The 22951-nt window shown below is 36.1% G+C and overlaps 1 protein-coding gene across 1 annotated transcript in view; it reads right to left on the bottom strand.

The window, feature by feature from the left end:
- LOC109835555 (WD repeat-containing protein 11) overlaps positions 1 to 22951 on the bottom strand; it is a 49210-nt gene that overhangs the window by 6363 nt on the left and 19896 nt on the right. Inside the window, exons 11-15 of the mRNA XM_020403522.1 lie at positions 22209 to 22369; positions 20958 to 21063; positions 19581 to 19794; positions 19211 to 19494; positions 18916 to 19037 (exon numbers count right to left, since the gene is read on the bottom strand). Coding sequence (XP_020259111.1) covers positions 18916 to 19037; positions 19211 to 19494; positions 19581 to 19794; positions 20958 to 21063; positions 22209 to 22369 — 887 coding nt within the window. The remainder of the gene's footprint in view (positions 1 to 18915; positions 19038 to 19210; positions 19495 to 19580; positions 19795 to 20957; positions 21064 to 22208; positions 22370 to 22951) is intronic.

The following is a 22951-nucleotide window of genomic DNA, read 5'->3' as shown; positions in this document are numbered from 1 at the left end:
CAGGTTTGTCTGCACAGGCCACTTTATACATTAAATATGGCTAATTTTTCATTTCCCTCTGGACACTGTTATTGCCACCTCTGAATCTGAAATTTAATGGTATAGGATGGTCAAGCGACCTCCAACTTCTCTGGTTCCCAACCCTTAAGAGGGTGATGTGATTAGTATTGATAGATTTGATTGGAATACTCATACCACCAAGATACATCTTCTTTTCGGGAACCCAACTCTTAGAAACTCCAAAGTTAAGTGTGCTTGGCCTGGAGAAATTCTAGGATGGGTGACCCCTTGGGAAGTTTTTCAAGGAGCGCGTGAGTGAGGACAAAACGTGCTGAAAAGACATGTGGTGGTTTGTGAAGCCAGTCCATCAGATCTAATAGCGTACCGACTCCGCGATTCCGGAACAGGGCATTACAGTTGGTATCAGAGCCAAGCCAACCGGAATTGTGAGAGCTAAGTGCTATGCGGCGCAAAGTGCTACGTCGAGAGGGCGGGAGCTACCTCTTGAGGCCGTAGGAGCCACCTCTAGAATCTCACACGGATGGTACGGTCTTGGATGATATGATTTGGCACAACGAGGACGTTGTGAGTTTAAGTGGGGGAGTTTGTAATACCCCAACCCTTAAGAGGGTGATGTGATTAGTATTGATAGATTTGATTGGAATACTCATACCACCAAGATGCATTTTTTTTTCGGGAACCCAACTCTTAAAAACTCCAAAGTTAAGTGTGCTTGGCCTGGAAAAATTCTAGGATGGGTGACACCCTAGGAAGTTTTCCAGAGAACGCGTGAGTGAGGACAAAACGTGCTGAAAAGACATGTGGTGGTTTGTGAAGCCAGTCCATTAGATCTAATAGCGTACCGACTCAGGGATTCCGGGGCGGGGCGTTACAGAAACTCTTGCTCTTCACTACCTAGTATTGAATGGTGCACAATATTCTTTTATGTTCCTTCTCACAATCAAAATATACTAAGTGCAATCCCTCTGTAAGGAAGGTATGATCCTCTCACACAATGTGGATTGTCTGAATAATCAAAAGGCTAAATGCAGAAAACTAAATGGATGATGAACTATGCTTGGACACTATTTAGATACCATGCTCTTGGGAAGTAATTAGGAAACCAAGGAGCAACCCCCTAGAATGTTCAAGTGACTAGAGAGAGAAGTAAGATGAAATATGCTCTTAATGGCATTTGTCCGAGGAAATTATGCATGAAAGAGCCAAATGGAACTGATTTACAAAATTGATAAGAAAGGACAAATTTAGTTACTAATTACATGTATGTTGCAGCAATGGGTGGATAAGTTAACGTCAGTTTATGTCTGGAAATGGTGTTACAAAACATTTTCAGAATCTGATACCTGCTCATGGAATTCTTAGAGTTGTCTAAAGAGTATTAGAGTTACTGACTTACTGGTATAGTAGTAAAGTTAAGAGTTAGGAGAAAGTGGAAAGTCATATCCTAGTTGTCTTTACTTCTCTATTATAAAGAAAGTTTGACATTCTCCTCTGAAATTAAGTTGTTTTTTTCTTTCAAACAAAAATGGTAGCAGAGCATCTCTGATTATTTTAGAAAATATATAAAGAAGAAAGAGAGAGAATTGTTGTACTACTCTAGGCATACACTCTGGAAAAATATCAAAAGATAGAAAACAACAAGAAACAGAAAGTTGTGATTATCTTTGCGTCTTTTTCCTTGTCTTTGTGGATCTTCTTCACCCTCACTGAGTCTTCTCTTGGTCATGAATATTCTTCTGCATCGGGTCCTCATCCTCTCTAGCGAGTCTCTCGTGTGCCACCGCTACTACACCTTGTCGATACCAACTATCACCCATCCAACACCATTGCCTATCTCTACCTCATCTCCAGCTTCAACCAATGTGTCTAACGACAACTTTGCCTCTGTTCAACCTCCTCCGGCTCTTCTTCACTCACAACTTTAAGATTTGACAAACCGAACATCAACTCCACCTCTCGCGCCTCCTCTATTCACCAAATTTGTCCTCGACAAGCCTCCGACACCACTTCCTTTCCTTGATGTTGAGCCGTTGACTCCCTTCGATTCTGATGAAGAACTAGGCCAATGAGCTCTGATCTCTTAGCTTGTGCCACCCGCCTATAAACAAATGTCCTTTATTCATCTAATGTTTTGTCAACCCCACCTATACAATTGGATCAGATCAAACAAAACAATGCAATTCAAGACAATACCTCAATACTCCTAATGACCCAGTTACACTTTCCAAGGTTGGGTATGATTCCCTACTTACCGAAAATACAGCAAGTCCCCACAACAGATAAAAACCACTTTGGCAAATTCGTACATTTCAATGATTTCACGTCTTGCAAGTTCATCTCTTAATTGTTGGATCTTAATTGTTGGATCTTAATTGTTGAATCATTGATTCTGGTGCATCCACTCACTTCTATGGTTAAAGTAACTTACTATCACTTTTCAACCTTCTATTTTTATTCTTCTGTTCTCTTTGTTAGTGGTCGTCCCATACCTATTCCTGGCACCCAAACAATGCAAACAATGTGCTTTGTTCTGCAATTGTTTTGTCAACCCCACTATCTCATGATCCGATTTGCTCAGATCAATCAAAACAATGAAATTCAAGACAATACCACACACTCCTAGACATACTCTCTAAGCTGCAGTACGATTCCCTATGACGGAAGATACAATCAGTCCTACAACAGATAAAACTACTTCGGGACGTTCATGTATTTCATGTTGCTAGTTCCTCTGTTAATTGTTAGATCTATGATTCTGCGCATGCACTCACTTTCTGATAAAACTAATTTATTTTCTTATTTTCAACCTTTTATTTTTTTTATTTTTCCATTCAGTGGTTGTCCTTATCTATTCCTGACAATTGTAGGGTTCAAGGTTTAAATATCTACCATCATATCAAATATGGCAACCGACATGTCGGTTTGGAGGCGCAAATGCTACTATATGGAGTGTCTATATCGAATAGCGTTTTGGAGACAGTGTAGGCGACATATTGGGAAATTGCATAAATCGCCCGAAATTTCGGCCTTTATATATCGCCCAAAATCAAGAAAATAGGTTTCAGCCCGGTTGTCATCTAAATCCTCTTTAAAACCCAACCCAACCCAGCCTAAAACGCCAATAGATAAAATCCACACTAATCTATGATTAGGGAAATGTTCAGATCTATATCGATCTCGACTCCTTCATCCTTGAGGAATTGGCAATTCCACGGTCCACCGAAGTGTTGCAACACCATCACGGTGATCATCTTCAAGGTGATTTCACTGATGATACTAGCAAGAAAAAGTTCTCTTTCCGGGGCTTTGAAGAATAGATTCAACTAATAATCATATTCGAGCAATTATCTCTCCCCTTCACTCTTACCTACCACCCCAAACCCACCCCACAACCCACCCAAAAAAGAAATACTTCAGCTGAAATTGTATGTTGGTTTTATTCTATCATTTCTATAAAGAATTAATGTATAGTTGTTTGGTTGAATATTTTGTTTTAGACTGGTGTTCTAAATTCTAATTTCATGTATGTTGATTTTAATTAATAGAAAGATGCAGTGTTTTAAATGTCGGCTGACATGACATGTTGAAATTAAGGGCCAACTGACACAATATTGAACTTTCTAATGTGTATTGCGTTTTTAAGGTTCATGTCGGATATATCGAGGGAACATGTCAGACATATCGGGCGGATATATTGGGGACATATCGGCTATGTCGGCCGATTTTTCATTCTGAAAAATTGGCTAAATTTTTTAATTATGTTTATCTAATCTTCATTGGGCTTAAATTCTTGATTGTCTTAATATTGCTTCTAACGACAAAACACAATCAGTTAGGGAAAATGAAAAAAAATATTGAAGTCAATTACGACGCTCATCTTCTCTCTCCTTCGATATCTCAGTAGTCTCTTCTCCAAGCCGTTCCTTCGATATCAATACGGGCAATCTTCTCTCTTCTTAACCGCCAACATCAGACTTCTCTTTTCTCACCTCTTTTCTTCACCATCAATCTAAGCATCATAAGTTATTTATTTTTTTATATATTTAGACAATAAAATTTATTAAGTGTGCTTAGATTTCATTTATAATATTTATATTATACATATGCACACCATCCGATATGACAATCCGATATTTTTTTCGTATCCCCCGATATATCCCTAATTTTCGCTATCCGACATGAATTTTAGCCGCCCAACATGAACCTGATATCCGACATTTAAAATCTTGGAAAAATGTAAGATCAAGGATCTAGTGCACATTTCTGCATGTTTTGATTTCAATAATTATGTTTATTTGTGTGAATTACATTTAAGGATATTGTATTATATATGCACACAAATCCATATAGTACTCCGATATTTACTTTATATCCTTGATATTTATCCGAGTTCTACAACCTGATATGAATTTTGATCATCCGACATATGCCCCCAACATCCAATATTTAAAAGTTTGAGCAGAACTCAAGAAGTAGATCTAAAAAGCATGAAACACATTTGCATGCTCGAATCAATTTAATAGTTAGCATTGTCTGAAAAAAGCCTTTGGAATTATGGGCTTCTTGTTCTAGAACAAGATAAAAAGTTGGACAAGATGCCAAAACTAGATACTAAAACTTATAGGTTAGACAAGGGTGTATTTTATAGTGTCTGTGTGATGCCCTCACAACTAGGTATCATGCTTCGGACGAAATTCTTTTACACTGTGATACTCGAAAGGTCCTTATTGAGGCGATGCATGTGATTTCCTTGAAGCCTTTGAGTAGGACATGTATCACTGTTACCCCCCATCACTTTATAGTGTTGATGAGTTCAAGAACATCTTATTACATGAAATGATTCATGCACTTTTGTTTATTGCGGCAAACAATAAAATTCATGACTATCGTGACTGTAATTTTGTAGTCGAGATTAATAAAACAAATTTAGCAAAAAGAAAAATCTTGATAAACCACACAATGGATGTAACATAATCACTCATCATAAACTGCAACATCAAGCTACTAGTTCCAAAGTTGATCATCAAATGTGTAAATCTAGCACATATATGACTAAGAAAGATGCTGGAAAAAAAATCTTTATACATTGACTAAGTCTGAAGGCGACTCATTTGGTCAAAGGTTGAGGATGCATTGCCATGAGACACAAAGATAATAAAACCATATGTATTCAGATAACCTAATTTGGACAGTAATGATGTTTCAAATGATTTACAAGATAATAAAATAAACAAGTTCAAAGTATCTACTTGTACAACAAGATTATTGAAAGGCAAAGAAAGAATACGTGAACCAAAAGTTAGAAATTTTATGAATAATTTTTCACTACTTATGCCTCATTTGGAATGCGGGAATAGAGTCAAGTGAGAATGAAATGAAGGAATGGAATAGAATTGATGTGGGAATGAAATACTCATTCTCATTTTCATGTTTGGGTACAATTAAAAAATTAAGTGGAAATATTTTTAAAAATGATATATCCGGAATTTATTTTATTACTTTTATTCTCACCTAAGTGGGAATATATATTCCTTAATAACTCTTTGGGAATAACAATTCCCACATTAAGTAGGAATTGATAAGAAGTAGGGATAACATTTCTAGCATTCAAAAACACATCATGTTTGGTAAACATGAATGAGAAGTTAGAATTGCATTTCATTCACACTCATTCCTGCGCACCAAATAAAGCGTTAGGGTAGTAATGGAACAATTGTAAGTTCAAAAAATAAGCAGCAAAAAGTCATCAACGTAATGAATGAAACCAATAGATTGGCTCCTAAATTTTCTAGAGCACCAAGATCTATCTCTATCTCAAAACAAGCGTAAATGCTAGTACACATGAGAATATGAGATAGGAAAAAAATAGAAGCGATACAAGAAAGAAGTTGACTTTACATGCGCTATCTTATCATGAAGACGAAAAAAAGAGGAAGATATACCTCTTTCGATCAGGAACCAAAAGGAGGTTTTCGAGTTAAAATTTTGTTGATCATAGCTACAACTTTCCAATTGATGAGCATGAGCATGTGCTATATGGAAATTCCTCTCTAAGTTCTTTCTAAAGTCTCTTGTTTTTTCTCCCTTGTCCTTTTATTAATCAACAAAGGCATATATTCCTCAAATTGTTCTAAAAAGGCAGTATTGATACTCTTGCCTAGACCTAAGCGATACTAAAGCTACACTTAATTCTTGAGAAAGCATATGGGCTGCTTATGTTGACTCACTGCATCAAAAAGGGTTTAATGCTCGCTTAAGCATAACAAGGTCAATAGAATAGGTCAGGTCAAGATGCATCACATCAGAACTTGATCCAAGTTAATCTCAGATAAAAATAGTGAGTGATAGGATTATGAATCTTTCAAAAAAATCCTCCTCTCTAAGTGTTGAATAACACATACGTATTGCCTTAGGTTCTCTCCTATTCATCTGGACAATAGGCTCTATGCCTTGCGCCTAAAAGTGCCTATTTTTAGAAACATGTAGTTCCTCTCGCTCTTCTTCTTCAGATAAAATGCATCTCCATTATCCACTTCTTCATTTTATTGCTTACAATTTTCCCTATCTTCGTTATAACAACATTTACGCTTGTTTTCAATCAGTCGATCTTTGTGCTCTAGAAACCTCAAGAGCTAATCTATTTAAGTAATTACGTTGATGGATTTTCCTACTTATTTCTAAACTTATAATTGCTTTACTATTATCCTGAGCAATGAAGAATTATTCTGTAAAATTTCTAACTTTTGCTGTCTCGGATTGAGCTAGGCTACTATTACTAGTATCCAATATGCGAACAAATTTAACCTAAAATTTAAATTCGAACCCCAAATATGAAAATCCAAACTATTTGATGTGATCTACTGTAGATGAACTATCTAGAAATAAAATTTCAAAAGATTTTAATATCACTAACCCATGTATAATGTCATTAAAATTAACGTTTCAAAATTTTCACAAAGTTGCTTAATATTCGCCCTTCGATATAAGATTCAAAACACATCAAAATCTTTTGAAATTGTTTCTATGTAGTTTATATATAGTAGATCACATCCACTAGTTTAGATTCTCATTTTTGGGTTTCGAATTTAAATTGGGTTGTATTATTCACATGCAGTATACTCAATGTTATCCATAGCGGATAACGTTGCGTAGCGGTAAGGCATCGTTAAGGCTATTTGGAGCTATTGCGATAAAATACCGGTAAAAAACGTAAAATCAGATAGCGATCTAATTTAGATGTGTAAATACTAAAAAAAGATTAAAGAAAAATTTAGAAAATCTAAAAGTGCATATTTGATGATTTAAAGAGATCCTAAATATGAAATAAACATGTAATCTTCACATAATACCAAAGACGACTGGAGGAGAAGTCAAAAGTCGTCGTCTTCGAGAAGATGAGCTGAGCGATGAGAGGAATGCCCTGGGAGGAGCTCACGGTGAAGGAGGTGAGAGGAAGTGCTGAGTTAGGTGCCGGAGGTTATGAGAGGCGGCGGGAGCATGCTGAAAATTACAGGAGGCGGTAAAACACAGTGGTTAAAGGTTAGGTTTAATTTTAAAAAAAATAAACCCCAAACCGCTTTTAAATAGCAGTCAAAAAGCGGATTTTACACGCAATCGCCCGCTATTTCCCATTAGGACGTGCTATTGGCTGCTTTTGCTAACGGAAAGCGTATGTTCAACAATATGTAACCGCTATTGGAGCGATAGCGTAGTGGGAAAGGACCGCTAAAGCTATTAGCGTCGTTATTGCGGAGCTATTTATCGCTATTTATAACAGTGAGTATACTATCAATAATAGCCTAGCTCAGCGCCTAGTTTCTCTATTCCTCCTCTGCTAATCAATAATCTTGTTGTATAACCAGTTTTTCAAACTTGTTTCTTTCATTACGGTATAAACCATTTGAAACACCAATTTTGTCCAATTTGTGTTATCTAAATACAAGTGATTCTATTATACTTGTTTGTCTCATGACAATGCATCTTAAATTTTTTTTTTATCAAACAACTTGTTTCTTCTATTATCGTATTAAACTATTTGAAACACTAATATTGTCCTAATTGTGCTCTCTGAATACAAGTGATTATGTTATACTTGTATGTGTCTCATGGCAATGCATCTTAAGTTTATGCCCCATGCATCTTAAGTTTTTGTTCAAATTATCCAACATAAGACTTGTAATGATCCATAAATATCAGAGAGTTACAATATAAAGAGTTTCTTCTAACATCTTTCTTATTCATATTACTGCTAGATTCATATCTCTGATAATCAACTCTAGAGCAAGCAGCTTGATTTTGCAGATTATGATGAATGGTGATGTTATATCCATTTGGTGATAAAAATGGGCTAAATAGCACTTCAATACCCTACTATTTCACCACATTTACACTTAGATACCCTAACTTATAAAATATCTTATTTAAATACCCTAAGTTGTCCAAATCCGCAACAATACTTTCTTCAGTTAGTTTGAAGTGAGAATATTCTAGGGAATATTCCCATGTGATTCTCGCATCCCATGTTTAGAACTTATTTGACATGATCTCTTGTTATAATTATTACTTTACCTATCCTCTTCATTAAATTGTATCATTCAATTTTTTGCATGACTTTCAATTTCCCTTCTTTCCTAATTTCCCTCCCCCTTCTTCGCCAAATTCTTTGCAGGCGGCCATAGAAGCTCTCCAGATCATCCACTAGTTCTTCAAGTTATGGTGGTCCTGAAGAGAAGGAAATTAGAGTACGATTAATTTTGGGGGGAGGGGGTTTGGGGGATAGTAAATTGTGAAATTAGGGGAGAATTTAACCGCTGAATATCTGAAACCCCCCTTTAACTTCGGACAATTATCAGATAATTCCCCGGCCTAAAATAACATTCAAAATATTTAAAAAACCAATAAATGTAGGAATAATTAAAAAAAAACTTTAACATTTTACTTACAAGACACTCTTTTAACTTTGATATTTTCACTGTTTTAAAAAGCCTCCGCCTAGTCCGTTAAGACGTATGCCTAGGCCTAGGCGGTACCTTTCGCGACCTAACTAGCGCCTAGTGCCTAGGCAATATCTAGGCTGTCCACCTAGATTTTGAGAGTGTTTAGGGGGGCATTATTTACTTATGTAGAATGCACCCTTTAGGCCTTGCTCGTAATTTTCTGTGTTACAGCCTCCTCCAACCTCCTTCAAACTCCTTTAAACTCTAAATATGAACACATTCACTACCTCCTCCGACCTTCAGCAGAATTTCCTCGACAACCACTTAAATAAAAAAAGAAATCTGCCTAGACACTAGCCACGCACCTAAGCTTTCAATAACATTAATATTTACTATCAATTATTGTAATTAAAAAATAAAATATCTCCTAAATTCTAGGCGTCGGGTCTAACACCTTAGTCTCCTAGCGCTTTTTATAACATTGTTAGTTATTATTTTGGCTATTTAGCATTTAGGTATGCATGGTTTATTATGGATCTAGGATTGCTATCTTTTTTCTTTTACAAATTTATATGAATTTAATACATATTTTTATCAATGATTATAAATAAATAATTTAAAAATTAAATAAACGCCTAAGCACCGCCTAAGTGTACGCTTAGACGTCTAGGCGTTAGCTCAAATGCCTAGTCCACCTAGCGTCTTATGTAACATTGGAGATTTTCATTAGAACCCCCTTAAAACCATCACTTTTAGGGGTTTTTTTTTATAAAATCTCAAAGTTAAAGGGAATTTTTTGATAAGCCCTAAACTTAAGGGGTTTTCTGATAACCCGTAAAGTTAAGGGCTTTTTTATATTTTCAAAGTTATGGGGTGGTTACATGATTATAGCCCAAAATTAAGGGAGGTTTTCTGATATTTAGCCTAGTTTAACTTTTGAAGGGGTTAAGTTACATGGAGGGGTATTCTCATCCTAACGGGTTTACAACATAAATGTTATGTTTATTTTACTGTCGTTTACAACATTTTAACCGTTGACAACTTAGGGTACTTAAGTGTTATGTTTTACTACTTATCATAATTAAGTGTAAAGGTGGTGAAACAATACTGTATTTAAGTGATATTTAAAGGATTTTTAATTTTTCTGGAATTTATTTTGTTTAGCACGACTATAAAATTAAAGTTGTGATGGCTATAAATTTTATTGTACATGAAAATGTACAAAAATGCATGAATAATTTCATGCAATAAGGTGTTTTGGAGATCACCAGCATTATATAGTGATGGGATAACAGAGATGCACTGGCATAAGAGGGAAGAAATCCTACTTGAGGCTTTGAAGGAATAACACATATTGTCTCACACCGTAAAAGATCATCACACTAGTTGCAAGGGCATCATATTAATAACATAATTTTAGCATCACACCAAAGTACAATTTTTCTTTTTGTTCAACCATCCTCCAATACAAGAAGGTATTGTGAGAGATAGTTATCTTAGTCCCACACTGCTCGTGGGTTAACTTTGGTACTACCTCTTCTCTAATAAATAATATACAACACAGGGGAAACTAATTATCTCTCTTCTTCTCTTAGTTTGCGATTACTTACAACATGCTATCATAGCCACGAAAAAGGCTCCTGTAACCTCTATCCTAATCTTGATTATCCATCTATCCAAGACCCTAGCCCTCCATAGTACTCCAAACTCTTAACCCTCATCTATAAATTGTCACCGTTGTAGCCTCATCTGAGACCTCTCCCCCTCACCTGAGATCGTCACTCCTACTAACCTTAGGCCACCCTTCCTCACCTGAGAGTGCCACCCCCGCCACTTTGTCGTTGCCGATTCCTGCTCCCACGGACATTGCCACCACCGAATCCTCCTCCCCTGCACATCGTTGACCACGATCTCCTCTTCAAGTGATCTCACTGCACTCAATCTATTCTTCCCATACGTTGTTTTCCCTCCCCGTCTTTAGACCCACATTGCTTGAGTTAACCTTTATACTTCCTTTTATTATAAACAATATACAATAGAGGGGAGATTAATAATCTCTCCTCTTTCTCTCTAATTTACTTACAACAGAAGGAAAGAGAATTTTTATTAAAAAATCTAGAAAATTTAAGCTCTAAGAAAAATCCCTTCAATTTTATAAGATAAAATATCCACAGCCCACCCAAAAATTGCCTTTGTCTCTAGCCTTACAAGATCTAAATTGAAATAGAGGATTTCCGCCTTATCTAGAAACTAATATATTTTGACAAATCAAAATAATAAAAATAATAAAATCTTCATTAAATCATCAAATTTTCTACAGATTCGGATCTGGTCCTACACAAGAGGTACTGTCAACCAGATATAGATATAGACTAAAACATTGATGAATATGCCAACAACTATACAAGGACTAAAAAACTGTTGGGGCAGTTATAGCGCATGTTAGCAGGCGATTTTTCTCCTGCTAACCTGCGCATCTGTCGTGATCTCAATGGCTAAGAAGAAGAAATTTAGCAGGAAAAAAAATTCTTGGAGCAAGATTGGGAGCATCGATTTCATCTCTGATTGATCCTGAAGAGCTTTCAGATGCTAGATCTGTTGATAGTGGAGATGGTGATGGTTCTCTCATGGGATCTACTGGTCCTAAGGGAGCAGGGAAATCTAAATCAATGACGGAGCTTCTAGATTCTTCTCTTCCAATGATTGATCCTAATATTGATCATTCGCAGACTCCAAGGTTTTAAATATCGAATATCGAAAAAATATCGGATGGCTAAAATTCATATCGGATTGCGGATATCGGGAAAATATCGGGGATATGTGGTAAATATCGGAATGTCATAATGAATGTTTGCATACATAGTATAATGCATTAAAATGTAATCTTAACATATGTAATAAAATTTAAGCATACAAAATATAAATAATATATATTTAGGATCACTAATCAACCTTCTAAAATAAACAAAAGTGCAAAGCAACGTTGCAACATTCGATCTGCTTTTTTAGGGTAAAATGTCATTTGATATAATGGGGAAATCCTGATATCTCGCCCAAAAATTCCAAACGCGGTATATTATTTTACGATCTATATAAAAAGATATATTGGTCCATATATCGGCCATATAGGGGATTTATCACTCTAAATAGCCAAAAAGCAGTAAAGGATATTTAAAGACCATATCGGTTGCAGCAAGCCCTGTAACAGGATATATCGGGGGATATATCGGGCCATGTCGAAGATATTTAAAACAATGACAGACTCCAATGGCGGGTGTTCAAGATCGATTATTCAATAAATCTTTGATGGCGGGAATCCAAGATCGACAACTCTACAAGTCTCCGATGGCGGGAATTCAAGATCTACATCACTGTAAGTCCTCTCGTTCTTGTAATGAAGAAAAGAACTCTGCTAGGGTTTCTTGGGCAGAGGAATCAGAATCGGGGATTGTTCCCTCTGGTTCTTCTTTACTTCATCAGATTCCTAATTCAAATCATGTTTCTGGATCTCCTTCTATGATTTCAAGATTAATTGTAAATGAAACTACTGATATCTTGAGTTCCAATAACGGAAACAAGGTCCTAAAAGACTCTGAGGAGCCTATTGCTTTAGATACTTCGAATCCTAAGATCTCAATAACTCCGACCAAAAGTTGGATAAGCCTGTTTGTTGATAACAGGAAGCTGGGCAATGGTATGGAATTGGATTATGTTCCCTCAGAGTCTTAAGGATTTTGTAATGTTTAATGAAGATGAGTGGAGGGATGGGGCTTCAATCTGGAAATATTCTTTGATTGGACAAGTTTTAGGGATGAATGTCAGATTTAAGGCAATGGAGAATTATATTCACAATGTTTGGAAGCATTCTTCTGAAATTTGCCTTCTAAAGGCTGGAATGTTTTTATTCAAATTGAAGGGAATGGAGGAAATGAATGACATTCTAAACAATGGTCCATGGTTTTTTGGATCAAGACTCTTGCTCTTGAAACCATGGACTTTGGATGAGGAAATTAATAAATCAAATGATTGCATATATCCCCTATGGATTCAATTACTTGCATTAAGGCTAAATCTTTGGAATTCTAAATGTATTAGCAAAATTGCAAGCATTATAGGAAGGCCTATTGCTACTGATAAATTGACTGCAAATAAGCAAATGTTGACCTATGCTAGAGTCCTTGTGGAGGTTAAAATGTCCTCCCCCCCTCCCTGACCATATTACTGTTCAAGGTCCAAATGGGAAAAAATATAGCCAGAAGGTGCTTTATGAATTCAAGCCAAGATGGTGTGAGTTGTGCAAATTAGTTGGACATGACACTAGTTACTGTAAAAAGCAACTTAGAGTGCAAAAATGGATTCCTAAACAAAAGCTATCTTCTGGGAATGCTGCTTACAGGAATAACACTGATACTTTAGTTCCTGCTATGCAAGAAGTGGAAATTCTAAATCCAGTGCAGGTTGTGCATGCTCAGGAGGCTGATGTAGCTAAACCTGGCAATACAAATGAATACATCACGCCTGTGCATGTTGTCAAGGTTTTAAATATCGGATATCAGGGAAATATCGGATAGTCAAAATTCATATCGGATTGCGGATATCGGAAAAATATCGGGGATATGTGGTAAATATCGGAATACCATAATGAATGTTTGCATACATAGTATAATGCATTAAAATGTAATCTCAACATATGTAATAAAATTTAAGCATACAAAATATGAATAATATATGTTTAGGATCACTAATCAACCTTCTAAAACAAACAAAAGTGCAAAGCAACGTTGTAACATTCGATCTGCTTTTTTTAGGACAAAATGTCATTTGATATAATGAGAAAATCTTGATATCTCGCCCAAAAATTCCAAACACAGTATATTATTTTGCAACAAGCTATATAAAAAGATATATTGGTCCACATATCGGCTAATTTATCGGTCATATCAGGGATTTATCACTCAAAATAGCCAAAAAGCGGTAAAGGATATTTAAAGACTATATCGGCTGCGGCAAGCCCTATAAAAGGATATATCGGGAGATATATCGGGCCATGTCGGGGATATTTAAAACAATGCATGTTGTACATAGAAATAACATTGTTGTTCCTGATGTGCATGAAGCGGAAATTCAGAATCAAGCTGGTAGAAATATTATTGGGGAATCTGTTGAACAAGTTCAAATAATGGAGGGTTCTAGATTTCTTTAGAATTCTCAGTTACCTCCTGTGCATGATGTGTATGTTCAGGGAGCTGGTAATTCTAAAGGAAAGGGGATCTTACATCAAGGAGGAAGTTCTGATAATGCAAATATTGATTACAGGCATGTGCATGTTGTGCACGTCCAAAAACCAGAATCTGGAACTGTAGGGTATCATGCCAATCCCTGGACATCAGCCAAGGGTAACAAGCCAAAGACTCCTACTAACCCTCATATTGAAGGATGCTCTCATGCAAATGATACCAGGAGCCCTGGTAAAATGTTATCTGGGAATCCATTCTTATCCTTGGATAATTTAGAACATTATGATCCCTCTACAATTGATAGGGGAGCCTGACAAAATGAATTTTTCATGTTGGAATGTTAGAGGGTTGAATAAACCCTCTAAACAAATGATGGTAAGGCTACACTTGTTGAATTATCATCTTTCTTTTATTGCTCTCATTGAAACCAAAATCAATGAGTCTTTACTACCTAACGCTGCTAAGAAAATTGTAAAAAACTGGAGTTAGATGTCTAATGTCAGGGTTCCTGACAAAACTAGAATTCTCATTATGTGGGATGCAAATGTTCTGGACATTCAAGCAATTGCAGTTTCTGATCAACATATATCATGTTCTGTCAAATCTATAGATGGCAAGCTAGACTGTGTCATATCCTCAATTTATGGACACAACCAGTTGGAGGCTAGGAAATAGTTATGGTCAGATCTGAACAATGTTCACCAAAATATCCAAAATATTGGTAATTTACCTTGGTTAATCTTTGGGGATTTCAATGCTATGATTAGCAATGAAGAAAAACTGGGAGGCTCTGCTTTATCTAAAACATATACAAGTGATTTTGGTAACTTCATAGACGATTGTTGTCTCTCCTATTTGAAAACCACATGATGCTATTACACTTGGAACAATAAACAAGATTCTGACACTAGTGTGGAGCAGGCTGGATATGACATTGATTAATGATGCTTGGATTAATATGTATAATGCTAGTCAAATTGAATTCCTCCCTCCAAGCTTTTCAGACCATTCTCCAAGACTTGTGTCTATATTTGAGAACAGTTTTCAAGGAAAAAGCCATTCAAAATTTTTGCAATGTGGACTAACCATCCTAGTTTTCTTGATACAGTTTCAAATACCTGGCAATCATCTATTGAGGGTTACACCATGTATTATGTATATTCAAAGCTCAAGCAATTGAAGGGATCTCTTAAGGAACTCAACAAGAGACACTATAATAATATCAGTGAGCAAGTGATAAGAGCAAGAACTGAAATGGAGGAGGTGCAAAAACTTCTTCAATCAAGGCCTCTTGATTCTGCACTCATAAAGAAAGAAAAAGACTGCCTTATCACTTCTAATAGGCTGATGGAATGTGAATTGTCATTTTTTCAGCAGAAAGCTAGAATTGAATGGAGCTTAAAAGGTGATAAATGTACCAGATTCTTCCATGATATAGCTAAAGCAAATAGACACAACAGAATTATGGTCCTCTATAATAGTAGGGGTGATAGAATCACAGATGGTAAAGAAATTATTAATGAATTAGTATCCTTCTATAAAGAACTTATGGGGACTGCAGTGTCAACTTCCTCTCCAGACATTAATGTTATAAAAGTCGGTCCTGTTTTGAATGAATCTCACATCAAGGAAATGTCAAGACCTGTTTCTAAGCAGGAAATCAAAGATGTTATCTTCTCGATGCCTGATAATAAGGCTCCAGGTCCTGATGGGTTTAGTGTTTCCTTCTTCAAAGTTGTCTGGCCCATTGTAGGTGAAGAAGTTACACTGGCGATAGAGGAATTTTTCAAAACAGGGAACTGTTAGGAATAGTGAATTCCACTTCTATTACACTCATCCCAAAGGTTCATTGTCCTAAACTCCCTTCATATTTCAGACCTATCTCATGTTGCAACTGTATGTATAAATTCATTACTAAAATCCTAGCAAATAGGATTAAGAAGGTGATGGGGTACCTAGTGAATGAAGCTCAGTGTGCATTTATTCAAGGCAGACAGATCACAAGTAATGTAATGCTAGCCCAGGAGCTTATCAAAAGCTATAACAGGAAGAATCTATCTCCGAGGGCAATGCTAAACATAGATATTAGAAAGGTATTTGATTCCATTAGCTGGGATTTTCTATCTGAAATGCTCAAAGGACTGGGATTTCCAAGTGTGATGGTCAAGTGGATTATGTCTTGCATTTCTTCCCCAAAATATTCAATCTCTTTCAATGGGTCTCTTCTTGGCTACTTCAAGGGAGAACGTGACCTTAGACAAGGGGACCCTCTCTCACCATATCTCTTTATTTTGGGAATGGATTATCTTTCAAGGAGTTTGGGCTTATTGAAAAATGATAGGCTCTTCAAATTTCATCCCAAATGTGGTAAACTCAAAATCACCCATCTTATTTTTGCAGATGACTTGCTACTCTTCTCCAAAGGTGATTTATACTCGGTAAACAAGCTTTATCAATGTATTAAAAGCTTTGGACTCATCTCTGGGCTTGAAGCCAACCCAGAAAAAAGTTCAATTTATTTTGAAGGAGTTGAGGAATCTGTCAAGATTAATATCAAAAACTGTCTGAGGTTTCCTGAAGGGGTTCTGCCTTTCAAATATCTTGGAGTGCCTCTCATTACCAAGAGGATGTCCACTATTGATTGTGATCCTCTCTTCAAGAAGATTGAGGGTCAATTCAAAAAATGGACTAATCATAGAAACCTCCCCTATGCAGGAAGAGTTCAGGTCATTAAAAGCGTAATTCTTGGAATACAAATTTATTGGACTTCAAACTATATCCTACCAAAAAGTGCACTTCAAAGAATTGATGATCTTTGTAGGAAGTTCCTGTGGGGAGCTCAGACTAACATGACTCCTTTAGTAGCTTGGGAGAGAGTATGTGTTAGCAAGAAAAATGGTGGTCTAGGAGTTTTCTCAGCCTCAAACTGGAATATGGCTACAGATTTGCGTTGCATATGGTTTATTCACAACAATAAAGAAACCTTATGGATTAAATGGATTCATAGTTTTTACTTAAGGAGCAGGGACATTTGGCAAGTTAAGGCTAGAAATGGAGACTCTTGGTCCTGGAAACAATTGCTAAAGGTCAGAGATATATTGGTAGATCATTATGGGGGAGTCGACAACCTAAAGATGATTATTTGTTCTTGTTACAAAAATGCAAAACTCAAGTTGTCAACACTATACAATGCTCTCTCATCTGCTCAACCAATTGTGCCATGGTACAATACTGTCTGGGATGTTTCTAATGTCCCTAAACACTCCTTTGTGTGTTGATTGGCAATTCAGAACAGGCTTCTCACTCAGAACAGGTTACTGAGGAGGGGTATAATCAGCTCAAATAATTGTTACCTTTGTTCAGGAGCAGATCAGGAAACTAGGGGACACTTGTTTTTTGAATGCACATATTCAAGCAATGTATGAAATTGTATCATGGAGTGGTTGAAGTTCAATTGGAAATCATGTCTATGGAATCACATCTTGGACTGGTATTCCAACAGGTTGAGAGGAAGGGGATTCAAGAAAAAAATAAAGAGGATGGTCTTAACAACTACAATTTATTGCGTATGAAGAGAGCGCAACGTCAGGTTCTTCCAACAAAAAAACAAAGATGCAGACCAATTGGTGAAGGAAATAAAATTTGAAATCTTGACATCAGTGCTCAACAGCTCCTTAGCCTCTTGTTGGGAAGAAATGTAGTGTGTCTGTGTGTGTTTTTTTTAATAGTAGAAGAGCTGTTTTGGGATTGTCCACAGCTTAATTTGATTTCTCAGTAGGTTCTCTGAGTACAAAGGTGTATATAATTTTTACATTTTGGTTATGAATAAAAATCATTCATTGACCAAAAAAAATTATACAGGGACTAAAAAAACTCAGTGGTACGCTTGTTCATTGTTTGAGGCCCCATCAAAATGCGTTGGAAGTTCCAGCAAATAAAACATTAGTTATTGACCATATTTGCTTGATGTGTTAGAAATGTGCAGATTTCAGATAGAAGCCAAATGCTTCAGGTGTTACAAGTGAAAGTAGCTCAAACCCTATAGAGGATGTAGCTGATATTATGGAACAGTTAAGAAGTGGCAGTGCAGTGCCCTTGATGATGCTTTACAAATTTTGTTTCTTCTTCTTATCTAGAACCCACTTGGCACTTTAAATCATTTTTATTTACTTTCTTCAACTGATCTAGAATTGGGGCATTACAGACTCATGTATTTACTTACCTTTTGGCTTTTCAGGGCTTTTTTTTTTCAAGGCTAAGATGTTAAGTTTTACTTTGGCTAATAAAAGAAATGCATACTTAAGATCTGACAACAATCGATCAACCTTTAACCAGACAACCATTTCTACCCTATAGCTTCATTATTCAGAAACTGATAATAGCACCAAAAGGTAGCAAGAAATATGTTTATGCATCTGTCAATTTTATGGAAGTACTATAATAGATCCACACTACATTAGTTAAACTAAAGTAACTGAAACTAGTCTTAAATATATATATATTTCTTCTTTCCTGTAATTATTGTACAGCATTATATGTTTATTTTCCTTATGTATGTTAAAAGTTTAAAGCCTATCTCTAAGGGTTTGTCGCAATAAAGAATTTGCACCACATAGCTGCAGAGATGAACGCAGCAGCTTTTGCCGATAGTGGTGGAGAGGAAATGGGTGCTAATGTGGAAATGTATAACACAAGTACAAGGTGGGTTGACAGCTACTCACTCATGAACACGCTTCTGAATCGCTTCTTCTCCATCCAACTTCTCATGCCAGGGGATTCGCTCGTTTGCATTTTCCCACAATTCCTCTTGCTTAAAGGACATAAGATTAAGTGGGCCACGATTCTGCAAACAATATCGTTCCGAGTAGTCAGCGGGTATACTGCATACAAACACTGATATTTGATTCAACCCTCACAGTATTAGCCAGGTCAACAAGTTAAAAATAGCATGTGATGTGAAGATAAATAAACACAAAAAGGTAGCACAGAACAGATAAACCTCAGAATATTGCTTACAATAGAGTCTTTTTTTCTCTTGGTTGACACAGATCTTTCCCTTGATGTTATCCTGTTCAACATGGATACACTTTCAGCCTCTGATATTTGCAAAGATTTTGATGTTTCTCGAGTTCGGTTAGCTGATTTATCCACAAAATGGGAGAGCGCATGAGGTAGCTGCAACCAGAATAGGGCTTCTGAAAATTCTCCAAATATAGCAGCAGCAAAAGCAGACCTTTCTGCAGAACCTTTGTTCACTATAGAAGCATATAGTCTAGTCCTTTCATCATCAAGTATGCAACCTTTTCCAAGAAGAGTTAAGAATGAGTTTACATGTTCCAATAACAATTGATATAATCCAATCATGTTAAAGCATTTAGCCGTATACCTTCTCTTCTGTAAGGTTCTAAAACCTTCAGAAGCAATTCAGGCACAACAGAATCACCTATTGCAGGAAGATTTGACTCAATCATATAGCTTCGAAGGTCTCCAACAGATGCTGGCCCAGCTTCAGGTACATGGCTATGCATAATATCTATATCTGTACCAGTGAGATCAAACCAAGACGGTTTTACACCCAGCTGCAAGATCATCCGTAGTGCCTGTGTATGTTCAAAGTCAAACATGATACTGACGCATCAACTTCCTTATTTCATTCAATAATCCTACGGTAAAAATAAAATAAAATAAAGATCCAAAGACCTGTGAGTCTCACTTGTCAAGAGGTGAACTTTTATCAGCCTACATCAAACCTGCCTTTATTTTTCTAGATTATTTCCTAGAAAGCTGAATGCTAGCTCCTCAATTTCATGAACTTAATTTGGTTGTAGAACGGTCTTTCCTTCCCCCCATCTGGTTTATTCGAGCTTATGACAAGTAATTATTTTGCTCACAAGTCAGACACTTCAACCGCTCAGCCAAAAATTTGAGCAACTGTTGAGTGTTAAAATCAGGTTCGTAAACGCTCAAAAGACTTGTCAATCTTTCACCGGAAATTATGACTTTTAGTGTCATAGTCTGTAGACAACCCAACCCAAGTCAGCTCAACTCAGCTTGTCAAAAGACTTGTCAATCTTTCACAGAAAATTATGATTAGTGTCATGTACTGCAGACAAATCAAATCAACTCCGTCCCTCCCTCCCTCCCTCCCTAATTTCACGAACATTAATGTTTGTTCCAACTATTATGTTCAGCAACAGCACATGTACAGTAGAAGGCCGACTGACGGCAGAGAGATGTTTGTCCATGTTGACAGATTTGTGCTTCACAAGGACGGGGTCTATGGAAATTGTCGTGTCAGACGCAGATTTGTGCTTCACTATGACAGGGTTTATGGAAATTGTCGTGTCAGACACTAATATCCATAATTGAAGGTGCTGGTAAGGTAGACCAAGAACTAAATGGATTGAGGCAAAAAGATAAAACTTCACTGAACAGTGAAAATAAACATCTTAGATCAGAATGAGAAAAGGATCTACATAGAGAGTCACAAAATTATTCGGATGAAACACATCCCTTTTTCTGTTATTGTTGCATACACGAAATCCATGTCGGTACCCTATCTACGTAGCATTTTTGTCATGTGCTAGCTTTGGATCAATACATTTGAAAATGCAATTACTTGAGCAGAATACTCTTCCCCAGATAAAAATTTATCTAAATGTGAATCTCCGAAATGTGAAGGACAATAAATAGAGCAAGCTAATTCATTACATCAAAAGGCATATACACACAGACAAAACACGAATGAATATGAGCTTCTTACCAGGGCGTGCTCAGTGGGGAATAATACAGGTGTACACAATGGCATTGGCCGGAATTTTTCCTTGATCGCTCTTGGCTGCATGCGGGGACTGGCCCCAGTATCATCACTGATTACACAAGAACGAGAAAAATGGTTGATGTTGAGTAGCTTCATCAATCTATTAAATCGAAAGTTATTCAATTAAGAACTGAAATTACATTATTCTCTAAGTGGAAAACAAAGTAAATTAAAGGATCAGAAGAAAATAGTAGAAATAAAAGAAAGAGAAATTTTTGTATATTCTCATTCACTAGGATGAAAACGGTAGCCACCCCATACTTGTACACCTCATACAATATCCATGAAATGAAAACACTAATATGAAACGAAAACATCTAATAAAGGAAACCCATAAATAGGAAGATATTCTATTAACATGCATTGAACCTGGACACCTTTATTAATATAATCTAATAAAAACATCCAATAGCCTGTCAGTATGGCATATTCTTTTCGTCAAATAAAATGATACTATTGTGAGATATAAAGCATTCAAGTCAATAGTAGGGAATCACTGTATCTGATTGCACTAATAACTTCTCCTTCAGTTCCTGTCATTTAATATTTAGTGCCTTTCCATGGTTTTCGATGTTAATTTAAAATGAATAAGCCCAGAGACAAGCGACACATAAGTAACAGAAAGTTCGGGTACCAGTATACAGTAACTTTTCAGTATAAAGAGGAATATAACAAAATTAACTTATTTACCCACGAAATCATTGGTTTATCTTAACCATGGACCTTAACTTGTGAGACATAAGATAGACCAGAACTTCATCAGTGTCATACTGGAATTCTTTCAAGAGGACTTATACCATCTCAGCACATTATAATTAGCAAAGCATGAATCAACCACAATCACCAAATTCATGAATTTAAAGATGACAGATTTTGTCTAAAAGCATATCAATGAACAACTATCAAGCTCAAATACAGCTATGTAAGACTAAAGGATATAACCTAACATGTTAGAAAATATTCAGTCATGGTGGTCCAAAACCACATGGTGAATGATGGCTAATTCACACTGTTCATCATGATCCTATCCTCAACTGATCTAGATAAACAACCATTCAACATTTGTTAATCAATAGTAAAGTACTTCAAAATTTCTTTTCTATTACTACTGACTATGACTATTTTTATGTTTGTTATCATTATCATTATTTGCCATTTATATATTAGTAAACTAAATTTTGGAAGAAAACATACATATTAATCTCGATAAGGCGGAAACTACTGTCAGCTCCAGCAAGACATAATACAAATGGCTCGTTTTTATTTGTTCGCATTGGCAACCAATCAAGTTCCAACACAAGGGTGCCAGGAGATTGCGGCTGCAGAAGGGCATTGGCCAGTGGATCTGCTGTATCCTGCAAAATGCAAATCAATAAATTCAAAAGCTAATTAAATTTAATGAAAAAAATGATTCAACACCAATAAAGGGAGACAAAAGTATTTCAGTTGACATAAAGGTCAGGTCAAACAATATCTCTGACTGATACTGAAATCCAGCACTTCTCATAAAAAACAATTTAATAGAGAATTCAATGTACAAGAGAGAAAAACCGAAGGAGACACTAAATCTTAGAGGAAAAAAATCATGTCATCGAATTATATTTCTCACGTTCACTAGTTGTATATCATACAAATCTGGATGTGATCTAAATTTTGAAGGGAAAAATCACTGCACTGCATTATAAGCTCTCATGCAATTTCTTCAGTATTATAAGTATTAAATACTGATTACACTAGATCAAAACTAAATATGCAAATTTTTGTCTTGCACATTAAGTTTTGTGTAACTGTAGGTGTACAGAGATGTGAGAAACTGTGTAATTAATGACCAAACTAAGGTTTTACTTCAAGGGACAAAATGGATCAATTTATAGTAAGTCAAGCATCCATTATATGAAAGTATCCAATGAATCATAACACGATCCTAGAATACAGTA

Source organism: Asparagus officinalis, chromosome 3 (genome assembly GCF_001876935.1).
Source record: "Asparagus officinalis chromosome 3, Aspof.V1, whole genome shotgun sequence".
Classification (NCBI taxonomy): domain Eukaryota; kingdom Viridiplantae; phylum Streptophyta; class Magnoliopsida; order Asparagales; family Asparagaceae; genus Asparagus; species Asparagus officinalis.
Note: the sequence above shows the minus strand (reverse complement) of the source record. Positions and strands in the feature narration are given on the sequence as shown.